This window comes from Barbus barbus (genome assembly GCF_936440315.1).
Source record: "Barbus barbus genome assembly, chromosome: 31".
In the NCBI taxonomy this organism is placed as follows: Eukaryota; Metazoa; Chordata; class Actinopteri; order Cypriniformes; family Cyprinidae; genus Barbus; species Barbus barbus.
The window spans coordinates 24,454,404-24,479,452 of record NC_136759.1 but is presented as its reverse complement, the minus strand read 5'-3'; the positions used below and the strand labels follow the sequence as shown (position 1 = coordinate 24,479,452).

Below are 25,049 nucleotides of genomic sequence, written 5' to 3'. Positions count from 1 at the left end.
GTAGGTCATCGTTTACCTACTGTTTCAAGAATATTGTGTATTTGAACATCCTACTCAATTGACACTTATTGCATATTTTGATGTGGGGAATGTCTTTTTTTAATTACTGATGTACACTTTTTTTTCAAGGAATGGTTTTGGTATTAAAAATGGCCAAAAAGAAACCCATAAACCCATCTGTGTATCACTCTTTTTGAAAGGGACTAGTCTATAGACTCTTGTCTCAGAGCACTATTGTCTTTAAAGAAGAATGCAAACTGGATCTAACCAGCACAGAAAGAGAAGTGAACGGTCCAGGTGCACAACAGCAAGAGAACGAGTACATCAGAACCATTCATTCGAGAAACAGATGCTTCTGGTGCTCAGCTGCATCTTCGCTGTGTGAAGGAAACACTATAGCAAGCATGAGGTCTGTAAGTGTCACTACTGCACATGGAGGATTCGTTGATGAGCAGAACGTTTGAAGAACAACATTTATTTGAAATAGAAATAGTCATTTGTAACATTATACATCTTATATTATTGTCTCATTATACTGTATATTTTCAAGTAATGGTGAAAAGACATCAAATTGACATCAAAATTGATGTCAAAAAACAGGTCAAATATGCAATTCAAACTGATGTCAAAAACTTGACGTGACATTGATTTAATGTAAACTGAATCAAACATATTGGCCTACATATACATTAAACCAATTTCAGTGTGGGATTAACTTCCTATTTTCACCCAATCATCACTGGAAGAAATTGCCATCCAAACTGAATTTAAATGAAAATAATGTTACAGCATCTTGATCAAGTCTTGACTAATATTTGACGTCAAATGGATATCAAGGTGCTAACTGAGAATGCTTCCTTAGTGAGCAAACATAACAATATCTTTTAAAAACAAAACATATCATAGTACTCCCAAAATTTTGAATAATATATTGTATGTGTATTTTAAAGAATGATTTCTATTTTTTTTTATTTTATATATATATATCTTTAATAAGGTTTCTTAACTGTGTCCCTATTGTCATCACTGTCAGATATCCACAAAAGCATTTAAAAACGGGTAATAACGATGCCAACCTTAGCCCTGAATGTCCTTTTTCCATATTTCATCTGCTATGAGTTCAGTACGGTCTCAGTACACAATCTCTGGTCAGGACAATTTGTTTGGTGGAGTTATCATTCTCATGGTTGACTGAGAATGACTTAAAAATCAGGTTAGCAACTCCAGAAATTCAAAACAACTGCATTTAATAGGCCTGTGTAATATTCAAAATAGAGTTATTTTGTCAACACAGCAGGCCTGTATTCTCATCAGTGTTTGAATGATAGATTTATCAAGTCACACTGTTAACACAACTAAACTTTGTTTTTGTGTCTGATGGTGTTGATACAGATTTCTGACTAAATTGAAGGAGGTTGTACAAAAATATAAATACTTCTGAATGTTTAACAGATAAACAATGCAAATTCATTGATCTAGACATGTATTTCTTGTATTTTAGATTTATATAAAAATTTGTATTATATGTTAGTGTTCTTATGTGTCATTTTCTGTTCTCCATGCATAAAACATTAGTATGTTTTTAACTATATTTTCATTCTGGAGTGGGACCATCGTTAGACACTTTTAACCGAACGAAAGAAAAAGGAAAGAAAACTTCAGTTATTTTAGTGAATTCATTGTAGTTCTTGGAGTTGAGTTGGAGGTGTCCAGATGAACATGAGGCCTTGAGTATTATTAAACAGATCTGGAGAGAAAAGCAAATTCTACTGATTTGCTATAGTGTGAGTGCATTAATAACTGCATGTGCTGGTTTTCAGCTGACTGAGGAGAAACCCACACAAACAGAAGAGCTCCTCCTACAGACAGTATTGAGAGCTCCTATCATAAACATTTCAAAAGACATTGTAGTGCCATCTGTTGGTTATGATCATGGATGGGCGTCTGAGTCTGTAACATTGTCACAAAACATCCCCTTGACTTCCTGTCCTGGACCGTCTAGATTTTTGTGCATTATGACATTATTTTCCTGACTTTAGCTAATTCTGATAATCTGATGTTTTCCTTATGAGGATAAATCATTTTTAATAGTCATTTTACATTATTGTCATCTTGATTTATTATTTTGGTCTTTCCATGTTTAAGGAAAGCATCTAACCGACGTCTAGACTGACATTCGAATGGCAACTGAAGACATGAATGGCAAAAACAAATCAAGTGGAGCATTAGATACCAGAACACTTCTGTGCACCGTGAATGTGTTTTCATCATTCTGCCGGTCTACCGTCATCATTAAAAACGTTCGCCAATTATAGTTTAGAGACTGCGTCATTAGTTTGTCTCTTTATTGTCAATCATCTTCGGGTTTATTTTTCATTATGCATTACTGAATACATTCATATCTGTTAGTACTTCAAGATGTTCAAGAATTACGAAATTATTAGTAAATCCAGTGTCATATTGCTCAATTAAAATATCTTCTCTTTGTTGCGTGTCTCACACAAAACAGGCCACACCATCTACAAACAGGTGAATCAGATACCATTCATTCAAGGAGCTGCTGGAGAAAACTGCAGATAGACATTTACGGTTCTTCCACGGTTCTCTTTTTGTCACACATGCTCTGCAGCTCATCCGATGAAACTACTGTTACGCAGTCACAAAAAGCTCCATGAGTGGAAAAAAAGACAAGAGAACCCAACAGTTTTGATTTTCTAATCAAACCAGATGTGTGCAAACATGACTAAGGACTTTATTTACCAAATCTTTTTTTCCCTGTATTATCCACAAATAAAAGTGATCTCTTCATGTGTATGTATATATTTATATTTATATATATATATATTTATATGTATATTATAACATATATTATAACATATCATGTCATAAAATATGCTATAACATTATATAATCCCTTCGTGTGACGAAAATCTCTTGGAATTCATTTTTTATTTTCAGGTCCCCATGCAGTCCTTAGATTCTGAGACGACTGGAAAATATGGACTCGTTGTCCTTCCTCCACGTCTTCTGCGATCGTCAGATACACCGCTGTGACAAACAGCCTCGAAAAATGCCGATCACACCTCATAGTTTCATCAAAACAACAGAGTCATGGATAGAGAAAGAAACATCTTTCTGCAGAGCTGACCACACCCCGCCTTTTTTAAACCATTTTTTGATAATTTTTCTCTATTTTTATATAATAATAATAATGACTATAGAATTATCCTTGATATAAATTCAAAAGTAGTTCCTCTGTCAATTTAAATAAATAATTTTGGCAATCTTCATAACGGTGGTATTTAAAATAAATGAATGATTACGTAAAAAATCCAACTTAGTCAGAAAAGAGGGCAAGAGAAGAAGGAGCCAAAGAAAGAAAGTGTAAAAAAAACAGCAGAGAGAGAGTGAGATAGATAGATAGATAGATAGATAGATAGATAGATAGATAGATAGATAGATAGATAGATAGATAGATAGATAGATAGATAGATAGATAGATAGATAGATAGATAGATAGAAAGAAAGAAAGAAAGACAGATGCAAAGAAAACTATCCACTTCTTTAGGAATTCAGAATGTATGTACAGGACTCATCTCTGAATCAGAAAAGCGCTCGTCTTTGCAGCAGGTCCTCACGTGTTTGTGTGTGTGTGACAGTGCAACGTGGTCCGCAGCTGTAGTCCTGTGTTATACAAGTGTGTAGGACTTTGCGTAGGGGTTGTTGCTTTGTTTCAGGTGTCCTCTGGAGTCTAGCAGCGATTCCTGGGAGCTGCTGAGTTTGGCGGCCTGGGCCAGGTCGCCCGGCTCGCGCTGTGGCAGTGTGGAGGCAGTTCCCGGCTGCCACTGTTGTACTGCCTCTCTGCTGGGGGGGCCGGAGGAAGAGAGGGCTGACGAGGGGGTCTCGGAGGGTGTAGGGGCCAGCAAGGCTGGCCGCTTCGCCATTCGGCTCTTCTGTGGGTCCATACAAGTCTGTCCTGTGGCCTCTCGACCTGAAGGGGCTGCTCCCCGGTTCAAAAGGAAGTCCATGCGTAGGTAAGGAGGAAGATGGACCAGTTCACCTGCTACGAGACAGACAGGGTCATGTAAGTGTGAGCACTGATCAAAGATCAGATTGGCTTTCCGCACTGTGATAAATGACCAAAAAATGGATGGAGAATCTAGTCTTTAAAGGAGAAGTTCATTCCAGAATTTAAATTTCCTGATAATTTACTCACCCCCATGTCATCCAAGATGTTCATGTCTTTCTTTTTCATTCGCAAAGAAATTAAGGTTTTTGAGGAAAACATTCCAGGATTTTTCTCCATATAGTTGACTTCAATGGTGGCCAACAAATTGAAGGTCCAAATTGCAGTTTCAGTACAGCTTCAAAGGGCTCTACGTGATCCCAGCCAAGAAATAAGGGTCTTATCTAGCAAAATTATCGTCATGTGCGTCTTTATTAGGTGATGTTGGAAAGGTCATGCATGACAAAGCGAACATGCAAAAAAAGTCAAATGCCCTTTACAAAAAAAGAAGTAAACAACAATGTTGGACGATTTTAAAGTTGGGGGAGAAAATGAGATGGAGTTTTTAACCGAAGTACACAGATGAAGAACTAACCACGTGTGACTTCCAACAGGATTACGTAATGTGTGAAGATGCGCATGCAGAGCTAGAGCAAGCTGAGCATTTGTGGTTAAAAAGTATATATATATATATATATATATATATATATATATATATATATATATATATATATATATATATTTAAAGAAAATGGCTGGGATTGTGTAGAGCCCTTTGAAGCTGATTTGAAAATGCAATTTTTACCTTCAAATCGTTGGCCACCATTGAAGTCCACTATTTGGAGAAAATTCCTGGAATGTTTTCCTCAAAAACCTTAATTTCTTTGCGAATGAAAAAGAAAGACATGAACATCGTGGATGACATGGGGGTGAGTAAATTATCAGGAAATTTCTATTCTGGAAGTGAACTAATCCTTTAAAGGAATGTTCTGGGTTCAAGGTCTATCAACAGCATAGGACAGGACAGGAGAGTTTTAGGATAGGATAAGGCAGGGTAGGGTAGAATAGAGAAAGATAAAATATATTATGATAGAACAGGCCAGGTTTAGGATAGGACAGAACAGAATAGGGTAGGTTAAAGGGTAGGATAAAATATGTTTAGAAATGGATAGATTTGTTTTTTGGTAGGACAGGGTATGTTAGGAGAGTATAGGTTAGCTTCAGGGTAGGATAGGGACAGGACAAGACAGATTTACTATTGAGAAGATTTGTTTTAGGGCAGTACAAAGTAAGAATATGCTAGGTGGGGTTAGGTTAAATTTAGTGCAGGATAGGTTAGGTTTAAGATAGAATATTTAGTCAGCTGCAAATATGGTTTGACCCCAAAAAAATTCTAACAAAAGGTTTCTCAGTGGTTTACAGTAGTATCAGATGTACTTAAAAACATACTAAAAGTTTACCAAAGTTTGACTCCAAGAAAGGCCCCATTTTCAAAATGGCAGCTGTCAGGTCCTTAAAATGACCATTACTCCTTTGTATTCCTCCTAGACCAGGAATACTGGTGCCTGATACATGTTTTGGCCATGTAATATTCTAATTAGCATATTTGCATTATAGATAAGTGATTACAAGTACAATTATATATTAAATCAATTGGTTACAAGCATATTTATGTGAAAAATAAGTACAATTCCCCTTAAGTAATTGCATATTTCTCCTTTCTCATATTGTTTTGCCTAGTGTTGGTGGTTTCTGTGGTTCATAATTCTTTTGATTCCAATAAAGAATAAATTCATTAAAACTGTGTGGTACTGTAAATTTATTGTTTTAATAGTGTTTTATATTTTTTTATATATTTTTTAATGTTTTTTTTTTTTTGCCTTTTGTTTTTTATATATTTTTTTTATACTTTTCTAATTTTCTTCAGTTGTTTCCTCTTATTCTGGGTTATATTTTATACTTTTTTGCACTGTGACCTTCACTAGATTTACCATTAGTCGTCACACTCTTCCTCCCATAGAGGTTGATTATAGTGATTCTCGCAATTCCCAACTTGACATGGTCTACAAGTACCCCTTTTCCACCAAAGCAGTTCCAGGTGCTAGTTCAGAGCCAGTGCTATAGCCGGTTCTTAGTTGGTTCGACTGGCGAACCCTTTAAGAACCGGTTGCTTTTCCACAGGCTAGAGAGCCAATACAGAGCCAGGGCTTACGTCACTGAATACGTTTCATGTTTCGGTTCACTAGCGCGGCACAACAGGCTTGTTCGAGGTGCATCAGCGCCACGCAGATCGATCGGCATACAACACACTAAAGCACCGCGAGAGCGATCCAAAAGCTTAAAGAGCCGTCTGCTTTCCAGTTGCTCCCGCAGCACCCCGATATGCCTCGCACCGAACGGTCCGCGCAGCGCCGATCCATCCCGGACAAGCCTAAACAAACTATCAGCAATGGCGGACGTTGCGTTGCTATTGATGTTCATGGCTTTGCGAACCTACATCGGCATCCAAACACGGCGAATCAAACGTGTTAGCGTTTAGCTGCTATTTCAAATATGGCGGTCCAAGTTTCTGTTCGTCTTGTTGGTCACTGTAACCCCGCCCCCAGCCCCTGACGCAAGCAGTTCTTCCTTCTAGCCCAGCAATGTTTTGGTGCTACTTACGAACCACTTTTACTGGTTCGGAGCTGGTGCTTTGGGTGTCGAAAAAACAAAGAACCGGTTTGAAACAACCGGCTCTGGCTCCGAACCAGCACTGGAACTGCTTTGGTGGAAAAGGGGTAAAGCATGCAGGCATGCACGGTAGTCCATATGCCCTGCAACTGCACCGTAGTGTTCGGCAGGCAGTTGTGCAATTACAGTGGATCATCTGCAGGAGGCTTTCTGGGGCAGCAGTCTTACTGGTCATAACTGGCAGGAACCGGTTGTTCACCAGTTTCCATCCCCAATCCACTTTGTTCATGTCTTTCTTTCCAATCCAGTGAAAGCCCATTGATCTGCACGATTGTCACAACACTCAAGAATGGACTCTGCGAGCGTATCAGTCTTAACACTACTTGTGTCTTTACTACCATGTGTTATCGTAGTCCCACAGAAAAGACAATCAGTTTGGCTATTGAAAGGACCAGTTGCTTCTCTGGTACTTCTTTTTGGTGGCACAGATTTATTATCTTGTTGGATTTTAATGTCTTTTTTATTTATGTACTTCTGTCAACATTTTGAGTGTACTATTTCACCAGCGGAAATGTGTACGTCGTCGTCTCTTTGTACACTTGCATTGTTGATTCCATCAGCTCCCTTCTGATGAACCTCAACCACATCAGAGCCACCTCTTAAGTTTTTACAGCAAATGGGGCAGGTTTCTTGGTTTACAACAACATGACTCATGGTCAAAATTGCATTTGGAGTGTACTTTTTTCTCAAGCTAATTCAACAATGTCATCCTCTCTTAACACACTCACACATTGTTGGCCTTTTTCATGAGTTAGATATCTTGGTGGGGGGGTGGGTTAAGTAGTCAAGGATGAATTTTGTTTGAGCAAAATGGTATACACTGTGCTGCCAACAACATTTCAATGAGACAAGCAATATCAAATGTCAGTATTCTCTTCCACCATCTTCTGAATTGCTGAAATTTGTGAATTTAGTTTTGTTGGGATAAGTATAATGCCACCTTTATACTCAAAACATCTATAGAGGAAAACATCTATTTAGCAAAAAAAAGGGTACGTGTCCAAAAACACTTACTGAGTAGGAGTTACATGGCTAAATCGTTTACATCTCTGGTTCACCCCAAACAATGATAAAACCTTACAGTAATCTCACAAAATCATGTATTCCATAAGTATGTAATCATGTCAGTGCAATTTAGACAAGTCCAATGGATTCATAGACCAAGAAAACATGGGGTTAGATACCAAGATTACTGGGCTAGGTCAAATAATGAAGGAGTTAGGATATTTTAAGGGCTTCCTGCCCATCTTGGACACCATCTTGAAAATTACACCTTTCTAGTGGTCAAACTTTGGTAAACTTTTAGTATGTTATTAAGGACACCTAATACTACAAAAAACAACTGAGAAACCTTTTGTTAGAATTTGTTTAGGGTCAGGTGGTTTTTTTTCATATGTGCAGCCGCCTAATTATAGAACAGGACAGGGTAGGTTTAGGGAAGGTCTAGGTTGGGATAGGATAGATTTGTTTTAGGGTAGAACAGGGTAATATCTTAGAAGAGGTTAGTGTGAGGATTTTGTTAGGGTAAAGTTATGGTACGGTATAGGGATATGATAGTTTTGGTAAGGATAGGGCAAGATAGGACTGGTTTGGGACTGGTTTCCTCAACATAGTAATTAAGGGGGGAAAAAAAGATAGAGGAAGTAGATTTTAAAGGAATGTTCTAGGTTAAAAATAAGATTCTGAGCTTTCCTAAGGTCTATTGTCACCATACAGCAGGTCAGGACAGTACAGGACATGGACAATTTAGCCTTAGGATTGGATAGAATAGGTTTAGGGTAGGATAGGATAAGATGCTTGTACTATTGATTTCCTCTGGAAATTGAAATCTGGGGAAACTGAGAGTCAATGAAGCACTTTTAAATTCTATCCTAAAGTTCATTGTGAGACACATCAAAACCATCACTAAACTACATCTCAAACTCTCATAGAGCATTGGCCAATTTTATTCCTATCCTTTTGGCAATCCGGTTCATTTCCTTACCATTATGCATTACATTTGACCCTAATATACAATTTGGACCTATGTCTACTCTATTGAAGAAAATATTTACATTGCAATTGGCAACTTGGAATTGGAAAAATCTAACAAACAGTTGAGCAAAAATTATATTTTTAATCTGTATAAATAAATAATCTTAATAATAATTTAAATTTGTTTAATAGGCTTAATTAAACCCAGTGAAAAATGGTCAGCCACTTTATTAAACATAGACTAAAGTTTTCTTTCCTAAAACTAAAAACTAAAAATAAACTTCTGTGAATGCTTAATTAAATGATTCAACAGTGTTCATGAGCTCTGTTCCAAAACCTAGTGAGATGCCTCGCTGCCTATACTTGGGTTGTGCATACATAAATATTGTTGCAATAGACTAATCATTTAGTTGTCTAAACAACTAGTTGGATTTTAAATCAAATATAAAGATGTCAGATATACCTCACACATACAAAACATTGCTTGATGGTGATCAAATGAGTGGAATATAGCATTATATAAACTCTTTCCAATAAGGCTTGAAGTTCTTATCACATTCAACATCTCCATTGTGATAGTAAACTGCTGTTTTGAAAAGACCCTACTTACCCTATTTAAAAGGCTTCCTGTCTGGAGGCATAACGCCTCGATACATTCACAATGAGACAGTAACACTAAACTCTAACCAGTAACTCAAGAACTGTCTGGGGTCAAAATGAGCCCTGGGTGGCCCAGACGCAGGACACGTTAAACCCATTGATGCAAAAAGAACATGGCAGTGTGTTTGGACAACAGCCTTCAAGTCTGTACCCATCAACACAGGAATTGATAGCACACTGCAAGAGTGACAGCTGACTGGTGAACAGGTAAACTGAGGAACATGTGGAAAACATAAGAAAGCTGACTCGCACACATACACTACCGGTCAAAAATTTGGAATTTTTATTTAAAGATTTTTTTGGGGGACATTTTTGCCTTTTTTATTGTGATAGGATAGCTAGACAGGAAGCAAAGTGGGAGAGAGAGATTGGGAAGGGATCAGGAAATGTTCGCAAGCCAGGACTTGAACTAGGGATGTCCGAAGTGCATTGGTGCACTGCCCACGAGACTATCAGCGCCAATACAATTATGATTTTTAGTGCCATATTTACTCAACAGGGCAAATTAGCATTGAAGTGCAATTCCATAAAAGCGCAGATAGGAGGGGAAACTTCTGCATGTGATTTACTGACAATGCGCACATTAACATAGACACAGCCAGATCATTTCCATAACAACCAGCACAATCTAACAAGAGCAGCGCAAATTAACGCCTGCTTTAAGACATGCTTTTTTTGGACGCTAATAATGGTGCAAATACCAATCATTTTATGAGTGCAAACGTTAGTAAATCACGTTGCGTGATTCATTTTAATATCTCCTCCCATAAATGTAAAATTTTCAAATTGTAAAGAGAAACTCCTTCAAATGCATATTCAATAATATCAGGCGCAAACATAACTGTGTCCACGCCTTTTCAGCACTAATTCTTTACTGCGCGTCTTTAGTAAATCCTGACAGTACTATTTTAACACCAAAAGACGGTTTGCGCTGACGCCAGTCAATTCTGGCCTCTAATTTTTTGGAAAGTATCTTATGCTCACCAAGGCTCATTTATTTGACTAAAAAAATTCAGCAAACAGTAATATTGTAAAATATTATTTAAATTTAAAATAGCTGTTTTCTATTTGACTATATTTTAGAATGTAATGTATTCCTGTGATGGCAAAGCTGAATCAAGTCTTTAAATTACTTCAGGAATAATTCTAATATGCTGATTTGGTGCAGATTTTACCACTTAATATTTTTGTGGAAACCATGCTAAATTTTTTCTACATTCTATGATAAATAGAAAGATCAAAATAATTACATTTATTTGAAATAGAAAATGGCTTTACTGTCACTTTTGTTCAATTTAATGCCTCCATGCTAAATAAAATGTATCACTTCCATAATTTCTTTAAAAAAAATTTTTTACTTTTTAATTACATCAAATGGTAGTTTATCACAATTTCCACAAAAGAATTTAAGCAGAAAAAAATGGATAATAGTAAGAAATCTTTCTTAAGCACCACAACAGCATATCAGAATGAATTCATGATCATGCGTCACTGAACACTGGCTGCTGGAAATGACATTTTAAAATGTATTTAAGTAGAAAACTTTAACTGTAATAACATTTTGCAATATGTCAACTTTACTGTATTTTTCCTTAAATAAATGCAGCTTTGGTGAGCTTTGGATTTCCTAGAAAAGCACCTTAATAATTCCAAACTTTTGACCAGAAGTGTACATAAACTTTTACATGCAATAATCTTCACCAAGTAAATTCTAATGTGAAAACTACACTGCCTAAATTTATATTCACACAGCACACATTTCCTCCTCTTCAACCACCTGGCTCCATTCTGATATGTAATGCTCTCTTTTAACAATCCAATCGATTCCTGAATCAATTCCTAAAGTTCCTCCCTATGTCTTCTCTTTTTGAAAATCCTGTTTTCTCTGAAATATGTCCAGTTATCAAAGAAAAAGTACTTCAACAGTGTTTTGCACATAAAAACAAAAATTGAGATTCCATGTTAATTAAACTCCACCATACAAAGAGTGGAAATGACTTGCCATCCCATTGTAATTAATGTATAGATAAAACAGTGATCAAGAAGGTCTTTTCACATCATTTACTAATAAACAGGATTGGAGCATGTGTGTACTGAATATGTGTTGCTGTTCTAAAGATGCCTACACACTAGAGAGTTCTTATACTGAGCTTCATTTTGATATAGCAGTGTCAGTATGAGAATTTTGTTTGAACTGGAGACTATAGGCAAGTTTACGCTTCCTCATATTTGTAGCCAGGTCTTACCGGGTCTGTGTGCTTTGGGCACGGCCATGTTCATGACCCGGGTGGCGTCTTGTGGTTTAGGTGGGGAAGCGGTGAATCTGCAGATGCCTGACTCTGACGGTGTGCTGGATGTCAGGCTGTCTGTGTAGTCATTGTTGCCAGCAGTCATCTGTTCGGAGGATGTGTCTGAGATGAAACATTCTGTGATCGTGAACTTAGCGTGTCGCAGCTGTTCCTCCATCTTAGCATGTTCGTAAGCACGGGCTAACTCCTCGTACGTGGAGGAGGCGCTTTCTGTAGACACCATACTGCTGCGAGCACGGTCTGTGAAAGAGAACACGCATGGCATTATATTTCACAAAGCTTTTGGTCCACTTGGTTTACATGGGATGTTACTGCAGTGTCATGTTGTCTTTTTCATTTTCTTTTAATTCTGACTTCTGGTAATACATTCAACTGATAATGTCAGTTAAACTTTCATGCACAAAAAAAATATCTAGTTTTTCATGACCACCATCTGTTTGACTGGTCAAATATTTTTCTATGGAAATGCTCTCTGATATTACTTTGCTTGTCAAATGAGCAACACAGTTTAATTATAGATTTGAGAGTTTTCTGTTGGTTCCAAATATAGTTGGCGCAGGAATGTTTATTAAAAATAAACATCAGTCACTCATCTGTAGCACCAAACTTTTTCACCAATAAGACATTTGTTCATCTTTGAAACACAAATTAAGATATTTTTAATATTCTCTCACCATTTTTGTCCACTCATTTAAAGCTCATGTAACCAAAGTGTTCACAAATAAAAAAGTACAAAAAAAAACATCTCCATTTCCATAAGTAATCCATATATAATCAAGCAGTTTAATCAAAGTCTCTGAAGACACATGATCACTTTATATATGATTTATGATTTATATTTATGATTTAATTTAGGCTTTTAGTCACATACTATAAAGACTGATCAATGCACATGCATAGAACACATACAATTTGTTAAATGGAGTAAGGTCTTGCAGAAATGTATTTAGAGCCACAAATTTGTTACAGTGTGTTTTCATTGAACATCATACTACGGTGGCCGAGAGAGCTCAACGCGCTGCAACTTCAGAAAACACATGCAAATAGACAAAACACCAGCAAATCAAGAAAACATCTTCATCATTTTGACAACACATGCGCCGCAAATGCTCACAACACATGCAAATTGAGAAACGCTGCAAATCCTCACAACACATGCAAATTGAGAAACGCTGCAAATCCTCACAACACATGCAAATTAAGAAACGCTGCAAATCCTCACAATATTATTCTTACTGACATTTTTATTTTGACCTGGTTTTAACAATTAATGAAGCATTGCGAATTTATTTTCATTAACCTTGAAATTATATTTAGTTCAGGATAAGTTAGCCATCTTACATAATAACGTTAATCGTCTAATTTGTCATTATTAATCTAATAATATCCAAAAGACAGAAATCATGCAATCAGGGTGTTAAAATAAACAACAACAACAAAAAAACACTCACCTTTCAGTTCACCAACAACTCAACCAATAGCCACTGCACAATAAGCAAATCCCAGCTGGTCCGTCACTTTTTTGGGTCCCCTTGAAACATTTCCATTGTGGTCCATGCAGCGCGTTTTTGTGAGGATTTGCAGCGTTTCTTAATTTGCATGTGTTTGAGGATTTGCAGTGTTTCTCAATTTGCATGTGTTTCTTAATTTGCATGTGTTGTGAGCATTTGCAGCGTTTCTCAATTTGCATGTGTTGTGAGGATTTGCAGCGTTTCTCAATTTGCATGTGTTGTGAGGATTTGCAGCGTTTCTTAATTTGCATGTGTTGTGAGCATTTGCAGCGTTTCTCAATTTGCATGTGTTGTGAGGATTTGCAGCGCATGTGTTGTCAAAATGATGTAGATGTTTTCTTGATTTGCTGGTGTTTTGTCTATTTGCATGTGTTTTCTGAAGTTGCAGCGCGTTGAGCTCTCTCGGCCACCGTATCATACTATTACAAAAGTTTTTTTTTTCCATGTATGATTTCTTTAACCAAAACAGTTGGCTGTTACCTGTGTCCTGAGAGGGACTGACACTGTAACTGTCACTCTCTTTGTCCACTGAGCCTGTGGCGCGGGGTGTGGGAAGCCTCCAGTCAGTAGTGAGGGTGTGTGAGGAGACGGGAGGGTGCGGTCGGTTCAGGGTCCACTGGCTGGCGTATCGACTGCGTGTGGCGGGACCTGCTTTAGCTGTGCGGCGGGCAGTGGGGTCTGAGGAAACAGAGACATACAGTACACCTTAATACGGCATAAATTGACCAGCAAAAATTGCACCAAATCTCTGCCCTCCTTTATGAAAAACTACTGTGGTTGTACTATGGTGTAGTGATGGTATCAGATGACGATACCGTGGTACTTTAACATGCCAGATATATATTTGAAGTCAAAAGTTTACATAGACCTTGCAGAATCTGCAAAATGTTAATTATTTTACCAAAATAAGAGGGATCATACAAAATGCATGTTATTGTTTTAGTACTGACCTGAATAAGATATTTAACATAAAATATATGTTTACATATAGTCCACAAGAGAAAATAATAGTTGAATTTATAAAAATGACCCCGTTCAAAAGTTTACACCCCTTTGATTCTTATTACTGGGTTGTTTGTTACCTGAATGATCCACACGGAGGACAACATTGAGGATCACACTGAGGACCACCGAGGGACAGTTTGAGCGTTTGGACCTTCAGTAATAGTTGCATATGAGTCCCTCAGTGTGAAAAGATGGATCTCAAAATCATACAGTCATTGTTGGAAAGGGTTCAAATACACAAAAATGCTGGAAAACCAAATAATTTTTCTGAAGAACAGCAGGCAGTTTTACTGTTCAGGACAAACAATGGACTCATGAACAACTATCACTAAACTAAAAAACACAGGTGAGGATTATTCAGGTAACAACACAGTATTAAGAATCAAGGGGATGTACATTTTATTAACGGGGTCATTTTTATAATTTCAACTATTATTTTCTCTTGTGGATTATATGAAAACACATTTATGTGAAATATTTTATTTCAGGTGAGTACTAAATAAACATTAACATGCATTAAATAAAAGGATCCCTTTTATTTTGGTAAAATAATTAACATTTTGCAGATTCTGCATGGTGTATGTACATTTTGTCTTCAATTGTATCAATGGCACTGATTACCATACAACACCCCCCCTCCCAAAAAAACCCACTGCATTTACAAATTATTTCAAGGCACTGTAATGAAAATACCTTGAAAACAGAGAAAATAACTTTGTAAAAATCGTTCTTTCACACATTTGAAACTCCATAAAAAATGTCATGGGTTTGAATGACATAAGGGTGAACATGACAGAATATTCATTTTTGGGCAATCAATTTATTTAAGTCAACGCTGGCGAATCCACCTGAATCATCAATGATTATAATCATGACCCGTGTCAGAGAAATGCTCCTCTTCAGTTCAGCTCTACTGAAGCCGTCAGTGAGCAGAGAAAGCTGGTATTCACTTCCTGTGAACCCAATTAAACTGTTCATGTGCTGTATATGTTATTCAAATCATAGGACTGGATAGAGGCAACCTCAATATTCTTTCAGGTCATACTCAATGGCGTGATGAGAAATGAAAGCATGTTTATGATGATTATTCAGGATAACGGACAGACAAGAGGTGCAGAGGACAATGCATTAATCTAATACATTAAGGTGTGAAACTATCTCGCTCCAATTCAACTTTAGACATTCTAAGATGATGATTAAATCCATGTCTTGACTGCATTACAGTTCTATGTCACTATTGCACAAAGATCCTTGATTAAAAACAAAAAAATTTACTTTCCTATAATTAGTAAGACAGTACTGGGGCTTTATACTATAAATTATACTATATACCAATCAGTACTTTTATTTTTAATACTTAAGCATGTCCGAAAAGAAAAGCTGTTTTATTTGTACTCAAGTAAAATATACAAGTAGTATTACACGTTTACTGGAGTAATATTTCATTAGGGTATCTGCACTTTAATCTGCACCTTACGGATGCATGTGAAGTTATATGCTTTGAGGTCAAATATGGATGCAAAAATCCTTTAGTTTGTAGGAATGCTCCAAATGATCAGCCACTGGGCTAAAGTGGTTACAAGTGTGTGTGTGTGTGTGTGTGTGTGTAAGTCCACTTATTGTGCTTTGGATAGGAGTATAGAGCATCATTTGAGACATAATTTTCCAAAAAGAAGCAGAAAAATTAAACAGAATTAGTATTCTATGGCATACTATGTTAAACACATTATGATTTGAGATTCACAAATTCTGATCCAACAGATTTTTACATCTGATAGTAAATTGAGATGTACTGCATCTTCTATAGACTTCTTAATAAGGACCTGGAAGTGATTCGCTATGGCAATTAGGTCATCCTTCCTACATTTTTCCAACTGATCAGTACTAGGATTATTAAGAAATGTTTGTAAATCAAAGGAAGCCATGCCCACTAAGTATATTAACAACACTACATACAACCTAGCGCACTGCATCAATGCTATCTTTAATCGGATAGACTAAATCAATACCACTCCAGCTTATATATCAGGCATCAACACGAAATCAAACATCAACACCTCGGGGAAAGTTATAAAGGATCCCGGACGAGCCCCCATTTAATGTTACAATCCCTAGCTATTTTAAGGGGTATAGGAAATAACATTAATTGCTGAGGTCCGATCTCGACCCGATACCCGCGTAAGCAATAACAACCAAAGCGCTAGGGATTGTAACAACTACTCTTGGACAGTTTGTCGATGTCAAACTCAGTGTATAACCAACCTTGTTTCTATTAAGTCATCTAAATAAATAGGCAGTTGTGACATCAACATAACCAAGCAGACTAGTTCAGTTCTTACTTGTACCAGGTCTAGCGTCAGACACGTCTACTAGTGGTCCAGTGGCCTGAGATAGAGACTGGTAATGCACTGTATGGGTGACGGTTGAGGACTTCTGTTTAGATGTTTCTCCAAAGTCATTGTCCGTCAACAGCACTGTGGAGCGGTCATCTGAAAGACAGCGGCAAACAGGTTAATTAAAGTACAGAAGATCACCATCAAGCAATATACAGTTTCTGAGTAGTGGGTGTTATTGGCCTTTTTTTGCATTGCTAAAGAAAAGTAATAGCACACCTCTGGTTAACAAGTGACATGGTATAATTCATTTTAGCACAAACAGTACAAGACAAGTTTTGAGAGAAAGTTTTAACACACCAACCTTTCCAGTTTCAAACTCCCAAATTAACTGCAAACAAATTTTGTTTTGGACTCATTTTCTGGAGGATATCAGGGCCTTTAGTCTTAAAGATTGGTCTCTTACCAATTGTCTCCATAGTGTCTCTCTCCTCAATGAGTAGCTGAGCACGTGGGATATCGATGTGCATCCTCAGAGTCTGCTGCTGTTTGTTCACAGTGTCTGGTGTGCGTGCATTTTTACTGGAGAAACACATCCAACACATCCAACAATTACATGTGCTGCTTTTTGACAAAGTGCACTGATTTATAGGCCAATTCTATTACTATTGTTATTTACCTCATTAGCATCTCTGCCAGGCTCTTTGCATCTGTTGAATTAAGAGAAATTAAAAAGTTATGAATTGCAAAATACTGTTTGATATTAAGAGTGTATTAAGAAATGAATCAGAGTATCATCAAGTAGGTATGATGTTCTGTTCACTAGATATGGCATGTGTCCACACACCTCGTAATCTCTTGAGCCTCTGCTCTCTTCTTCTCCTCCTCAATACCAGAAGAACAATGAAGACCATGGAAATTGCCACAAGAATGCAGATGATTGTTACCATCATTTTAAGTCCTTCATTGCCCTGCCTGGTCTCCTGGCTGGGGTCCACAGTCTTTGGCAATGGAGCAATCGTGCCTGGAGATGAAGCAGAGAGATGATTTAGATTTTTAAAAGTCTGGTCATAACCAAGTTTTGATCAATTCGATTTTTAATTCATTTTCTACTGGGTTAGGCTCGTTAGTGTTCTGACTGGCCATCGCCATGTTGTTCTCCAGAAAAAAGTGCTGGTTAGACAACGAAACCTGATCAAGTCTTGCTGGTTAAGCCATTTAAACAACTGCTTCCAAACACTGAACTGAGACGACATAGATTTTGACCCTGTGTGGTATTGTAAGATCTAGTACTCACTGCCATCCACATTTAGAGTGGCGAACAGAACCCTCTTTTCCGCTGTTCCGGCACTGTTGCCCACTCTCATCTGGAGCTCATACCAGGTGGCCTCCTGTAGGTCGTAGAGAATGTGGTTCTTGGTGAGAGAATCTCGCTTCACCATGGTCCATTTCGTAGTGTCCACCGGCCGATATTCCAGTGTGAAGGAGTCGATCGAACAGCCACCGTTGTTCCAGCCAATGAGGTTGAGCTCCACACGGGTAGTGTTGATACTTGAGAAAAGCTCATGATCTTTGGCAAACTGTGGCTCTGATAATGTGGAGAAGTGAGAGATAATGTAACTCTGAAGTTAGAGAAAACTGTCAAACGTTGATTGCAAATTATGATTAATAATTAAATCTATGACCTAAGTAGTTATTTAGCAGGCCATTTAATTGAAATGATTTAACAATCCAAGATTAATAATCCCATTAACCTTAAAATAAAATGCAGGTTAGTTGGTTGGTACATTGGTTTGTCAGAAATTGCCCCACTACACTCATTCACTATTCCCTACATTACTCCACTAATATAGCTCACTTTAAAGATTAGTGTGCTATATTAGACACTTAGTGTCTCACAAATTAGACACTAAGTGTGCTGGAAGGGTTGCATCCTTTGCATATTTTCTGCTTGCTGCTTTAATAATCAGTTAACAACTAGCTTGCATAAATTTACAGTAATTTAATTATCAATTAAATAATCTAGTAACATGAATTTACACCAGTATGGAAGAGCACATTAGTGATACACTATTGCAGTGCACTAGTGACACTAGAGTTATTGCAGTGCATTATGGGACCGAATTAGTGGATTTGATAATATCCACTAGGTTTTGGACACCACTACAAAATGGTTGTAACTCAAATGGTGCACTATGTAAGGGTATAGGGGGTCTTTCAGCTTAAACAACATCTGTATGCTAGTCTACTCAAGTCAAGTCAAGTCACCTTTATTTATATAGCGCTTTTAACAATACAGATTGTGTAAAAATAATAATAATAATAATAATTAATTGCATTTATATAGCGCTTTTCTGTGTACTCAAAGCGCTTTACATAGAAGGGGGGAATCTCCTCAACCACCACCAATGTGCAGCATCCACCTGGATGATGCGACGGCAGCCATATTGCACCAGAACGCCCACCACACACCAGCTACAGGTGGAGAGGAGACAGAGTGATGAAGCCAATCAGTGTATGGGGATGATTAGGAGGCAATGATGGTCAGAGGCCAATGGGGAAATTTAGCCAGGATGCCGGGGTTACACCCCTACTCTTTTTCGAAGGACATAGGGATGTTTAATGACCACAGAGAGTTAGGACCTCGGTTTAACGTCTCATCCGAAGGACGGTGCTTTTTACAGTATAATGTCCCCGTCACTATACTGGGGCGTTAGGACCCACACAGACTGCAGGGTGAGCACCCTCACTAACACCTCTTCCAACAGCAACCTAGTTTTCCCAGGAGGTCTCCCATCCAGGTACTCACCAGGCTCAACCCGATTCCTGTGGTCCCGTCCCGATGGGGCATTTTAATTTACAATTTAATGTATTTGTTATATTTGTGTTTTATTCATTATTTGAAGTTTTTCATTTATATGATTTATTAATTTGCTATAATTGTAATGTATAGTTTAATGCATATATATTTGTTTGTTTATTATACTTGTCTACTCATAGAAATAAACTAAAAGCTGACACACATTCAGGGAAAACAGACCAAAAGTACTGATGACATGCTCAGGGGTGCATATAATTTTTTTGTGTGTCTTATTAAATGTAATCTGGAATAAGAATGACCCTTCCCATTATTGGCTATGATTTTCATACTATGCAGCAGACTACTGTGTAAAACATTTATCATGGATTAATGGCCACAATTTCACACATTTTTATTCATTATGTTTTAAAAAAATAGTGTTCTCAGATTTTGTTATTGGCCATTCATAAGAAAAGGACAAAACTTTAACATGATATACTAACTTGTTTCAGCTTGCATGTGAACACGGTAATGAAAACTGTATTATAAACTAGTGGTTTTATTTCAAAGAGGTTTTTGTACACCTCACTCAAGGGCATAATTGCTTATAGCCTACTTTGAATCAGCAGTAGGTTACAATTCAATTAGGCCACCATTCAGTTATCTGTCATGAATTTTAGCCACTAGTGAATAACTATATTTTATAAAACGTTCATACCCTAAAATATTCTTACCTTTCCCATGGGTTTTAGCTTCAATTATTTCACTGATGCGTCCAGGTCCAACTGCATTTTGTGCAGTCAGAGTAAATTTGTACCAAGTACCGCATTTCAGGTTCTCCAGACGGTAAGAGCGCTCACTGGGGCTGATGGAAAAACTGCCCCACTCTTCACTGTTATCCTCAGAGAACTGCAGAATGTAGCCTGAACAAAGAACACCACACCATTTTTAAAATAAACCCCAAATGCCACACTTTATTTTATTCACTTTTATGGGCGCTGTAAATTGATACAGAGCACCTACTATACAAAGCTGACCTTCAAGTTTATTAAAATATTACAGCGTGTGAAATAAATCTCGGTTTAAAGCATTTGACAGGTCTAGGTGGATAGTGTTCCATATTTGTCACATAGTGGAGAATAAGTGGATGAATATATGGAATATAAATATCAGTGCAGTCTAACCTCTGATGGAGCTTCCTCCATTGTCTCCAGGGATCCAAGACAGCGTGATAGAGGTGGTTGTGGTTTTGGTCACTGTGAGGCGTGGTTGGTCCGGAGGTACTGAAACATTTTGAGAATGAACACGGTGTCAGCTACTAAAGGAGCAGTCACATTGTTCAGTGAATTTTCAAGGATTCAATCCAGCCATTTCATAGATTTCCACATGGAGATTTTTGGAATATCTGCTGTCATACATACCTTGGACCTGAAGGTTTAGCATGATCTCATCTGAACCCCAGTTGTTACTGGCAACACATCTGTAGTACCCAGAGTCCTCTGCTTTGACAGTGCGAATAACAAAGCTGCCATTGCTGTGAGCGCTGCGACGACCATCGATTGAAACCGGAGCTGGTGTACCATTACTGTATGAAAATATTATCAGTTTCATAGCAAGTATGATTCACAAAAATTAATTCAACAGTTTCACGCACAGACACTGCATTTCTGGTTTCTTTATTAAATGAAAACAATTTGACAAGACTTACAAAATATATCGTCTATATGCGACCCTGGACCACAAAACCAGTCTTAAGTGTCTATTTTTCGAAATTGAGATTTATACATCATCTGAAAGCTGAATAAATAATCTTTCCATTGATGTATGGTTTGTTATGATAGGACAATATGTGGCCGAGAGACAACTATTTGAAAATCTGGAATCTGAGGGTGCAAAAAAATCTGAAACAAATCGCCTTTAAAGCTGTCCAAATTAAGTTCTTAGCAATGCATATTACTAATCAAAAATTAAGTTTTAATATATTTATGGTAGGAAATTGACAAAATATCTTCATGGAGCATGATCTAGCAATTATTGTCAATTTGATTTCACCGATACTATTTAAACTAAACTGAGCTAGACAATGACATCACTGAATTCAATAATGAAATGCCTTTAACTGAAAATTGAGTGTTTAATCTTATTATTATACATTACTGACACTCTATCCTCCAATTTGATACTGTTAAGTGCTTTGACACAATCTGTATTGTTAAAAGCGCTATACAAATAAAGGTGACTTGACTTGACTTAATATCCTAATGATTTTTGGCATAAAAGAAAAATGGATAATTTTGACCCATACAATGTGTTTTTGGCTATTGCTCCAAATATACCCCAGCGACTTAAGACTGGTTTTGTGGTCCAGGGTCATATATATTAAAGGATGAGTTCGCATCCAGAATAAAAAAATGTCCTGATAATTTACCCACCCCCATGTCATCCAAGATATTCATGTCTTTTTTCTTCAGTCAAAAAGAAATTGAGGAAAACATTCCATGATTTTCCTCCATATAGTGGACTTCAATGGGAGACAACTGGTTGAAGATCAAAATTGCAGTTTCAATGCAGCTTAAAGGGCACAACACAATCCCAGCCAAGAAATAAGGGTCTTATCTAGCGAAACGATCAATCATTTTCTAAAAAAGAAAAGAAAAATGTATATACTTTTTGACCACAAATTCTCATCTTGCACTAGCTCGACCTCACACATTACATAGTTACGTTGGAAAGGTCACATGTGACGTAGGCGGAAGTACTGACCCAGTGTTTACAAAGTGAATGTGCAAAGAAAGTCAAGCATCCTTTACAAAAATAGTAAAACAGCGATGTCAGATGATTTTGAAGTTGGAGGAGAAAATGAGATTGAGTTTTTTGCCCTACCCTACCTTTTTTAGCTGAAATACACAGACAAAGAACTAACTGTGCTTGACCTTTTCAACGTGATGATTACACAGTGTGTCACACATGCACATCGCAGAGCTAATGCAAGACGAGCATTTGTGGTTAAAAATTATATAAATGTTTATTTGTTAAATGACCGATCCTTTCACTAGATAAGACCCTTATTCCTCGGCTGGGATTGTGTAGAGCCCTTTGAAGCTGCATTGAAACGGCAATTTAGACTTTCAACCCATTAGCTCCCATTACTATATGGAGAAAAGTCCTCGAATGTTTTCCTCAAAAACCTTAATTGTGTAATCATTACACATGAACATCTCGGATGACATGGGGGTGAGTAAATTATCAGGAAATGTTTATTCTGGAAGTGAACTAACCCTTTAATGTAAAACCTCATATTAATCAAGTGCAAGTGTTTGTCTGGCCAAAACAGAGAAAGCAAAGTATATTCTATATATATAAAAATGTAAAGAATATAGAAATCAAACATACTTTCCCTTCAGCCACTTGATGGTTGGAGGAGGGTCTCCGACTGCTTTGCATGGAAGGACAATATCCCTCATCCAGGGGGTGGTCACAGTGCCACTAAACGTCAGGATTCGTGCAGGGGCTTAAGAAACAAACAATCCATCACAATGGTGGACAAAGCCTCCCATACAAACTCTTTTATGTCAAATTATTTCTGTTAATGTTACAATATGGTGTATCCCAAATAACATACTTCTACACTAAAAGATACAGAAAGGGTGATAGATTGCCACGAGCCAGTCTTGCATACCTTTAGCTTGGGGCTCTACGGTGATAATTTCACTGGCATTCCCACGGCCCGCCGCAGTGACCGCCACAACCCAAATGCTGTACTGCCAGTTCTGATTCAGGTTGGTCAAACGACGGAAATAAACATCAGGTGCAGCCTCAAACTCACTGATCACCTGTAATGATACCCAATTAAAAGTTTTCATAAGAAAAAAAAAAAATAATTATATTCATTAGAAAGCACTCCTGCCTTATTTTTACATTTATTACAGTTTTTACATTGTCCAATCCTGCTCCTGGAGGGCCACTTTGATGCAGTTTACCTCCAACACACCTGCCTAGAAGTTTCTATTGACCCTGAAGACCTTGAGCTCAGATGTGTTTAATAAGGACATGAGGTAAACTCTGCTTGAAGGATTGGACACCATTTAGGGCATTAACATTCAGAATTACTTTAAAAAGTGCTGCAAAATGGACTGCAGAGGTGGGCAACTCTGGGTCAAACCCTAACCAAACACCCCTGAACAAGCCAATGAAGATTTTAAGAATTATTGGAAAACTACAGACAGGTGTGTTTGATCAGGGTTGGGGCTAAACTCCGTAGGACAGAGGACCTTGAGGCCCTGAGTTGCTCAGCCTTAGCATACTGTGATTTATACTCTACTTTGCAGATAAAGCTCACCGTGGGGTATGGGTTGGAACAGAAGACGGTGTATTTCCGGATGATTCCATTGAGTTTGAGTGGAGGAAGCCAGGAAACAAACACCACCGAGCTTGTTGAAGCAGCTGCCTTAACTCCAGCCGGAGGGCCAGGAACTGGTTTTAGCAGGAGAAATAATAAAATTGGTTGAGGAGACGCTCTAGAAAAGACACCTTGTATGCGACAAAGGAAATGACCTGCAGCTGTTCTGTTCTAACTTCATAGAAAGCTGAGATGTGTGATTTCACACAATTTCCCAAACACTCCAATCACCACTCTCCATTTGGACTGGTTTTGTCATTGGGTTCAGACATCTGTGCAATGAGCAAAGGAGTCAATCTACAAATGGCTTACTTAAGGCAGTATATCCCACTAGTTAACTCGAAAAAGCTTGATTTCGCTCAGAACTCCTGGTGATGGTTTTTGTTGTTTCTGTCTGAGTTCTGATTCACTTGGATTAAGAATGGAAGATTGGATACAAACAAACTATTTCCTCTGACAGTGCTCTCCAATTCCCAGACACTGATTGACAAAATAAAAGCAAGAACATAAAATGGAGAACTGTAATATAATGAAATTTTGGGACTGACTTTAGTGTGGGAATATGTACTCCATTTTATCAAAGTATGCTGTTGAAGGCATTTGTCCATTTGCAGCTTAACTTAGAAAAAGTGTCATTTAAGTGTAGTAGAACGGCAGAAAACCCCATGGTAGGTACATAATAACCATGGATAACATGGACTTGGGGCTGGTAAGTGAAAATTGGCTTGTGGGACATTGCCTTTTTATTGTTTCTGTAGATTAAACTGAGACAGGGGAGTCACATAACTTTTATGTATGTAAAATAAATAATATGAGTATGAGCAATTGGAGTGAGTCTTACCATCCTCTTTGGTGCGTGTGTAGATCTGCTCACTACGGACTCCGTCTCCAGCTCGAGTGAAGGCCAGGACCTGGATACTGTAGTTGGTGTACTTCTCCAGCCGTTCCAACTCTAGTGAAGGCTTGGTGGTTGTGATGTTCCTGATCTCTCCCAGTTCTGCAACACACGCAAAATGTTAACTGATCTGGGGGGAAAAACCCCACAAATGAGATCTTTATTTGCTCAATTGTTTCTCCTAGATCAAAATGCCAGTAAATGGTGATTAATGATTACACTAAATGATCTCTTTCAAATTTCACAAGTCTCTTTTCGAGTTTCAACAGTGTCTCAAAATTTGCTCAGAATTGCCAAGATACCAAAGATTTATATATTTGAGTTACCCTTCATTATCATTTGCATTGGACAATTAATTAATTTTGCATAGTCATCGGTCACTGTGTCCTGTATAATGCTACAATATGCAAACAATATATGTTGTGTC

At 37.6% G+C, this 25,049-nt stretch overlaps 1 protein-coding gene across 1 annotated transcript in view; it reads right to left on the bottom strand.

The window, feature by feature from the left end:
• Positions 1–3,689: 3,689 nt before the first annotated feature.
• LOC306851656 (cell adhesion molecule DSCAM-like) overlaps positions 3,690–25,049 on the bottom strand; it is a gene marked incomplete at its 3' end in the record, with an annotated part of 145,473 nt that continues 124,113 nt past the window's right edge. The window contains exons 19-33 of the mRNA XM_079388062.1: positions 24,569–24,724; positions 23,668–23,801; positions 23,008–23,161; positions 22,722–22,839; positions 20,750–20,913; positions 20,513–20,611; positions 20,063–20,251; positions 17,826–18,116; positions 17,376–17,552; positions 17,208–17,238; positions 16,995–17,110; positions 16,535–16,684; positions 13,671–13,868; positions 11,617–11,919; positions 3,690–4,063 (exon numbers count right to left, since the gene is read on the bottom strand). Of these exons, the coding sequence (XP_079244188.1) occupies positions 3,690–4,063; positions 11,617–11,919; positions 13,671–13,868; positions 16,535–16,684; positions 16,995–17,110; positions 17,208–17,238; positions 17,376–17,552; positions 17,826–18,116; positions 20,063–20,251; positions 20,513–20,611; positions 20,750–20,913; positions 22,722–22,839; positions 23,008–23,161; positions 23,668–23,801; positions 24,569–24,724 (2,654 nt within the window). The remainder of the gene's footprint in view (positions 4,064–11,616; positions 11,920–13,670; positions 13,869–16,534; positions 16,685–16,994; positions 17,111–17,207; positions 17,239–17,375; positions 17,553–17,825; positions 18,117–20,062; positions 20,252–20,512; positions 20,612–20,749; positions 20,914–22,721; positions 22,840–23,007; positions 23,162–23,667; positions 23,802–24,568; positions 24,725–25,049) is intronic.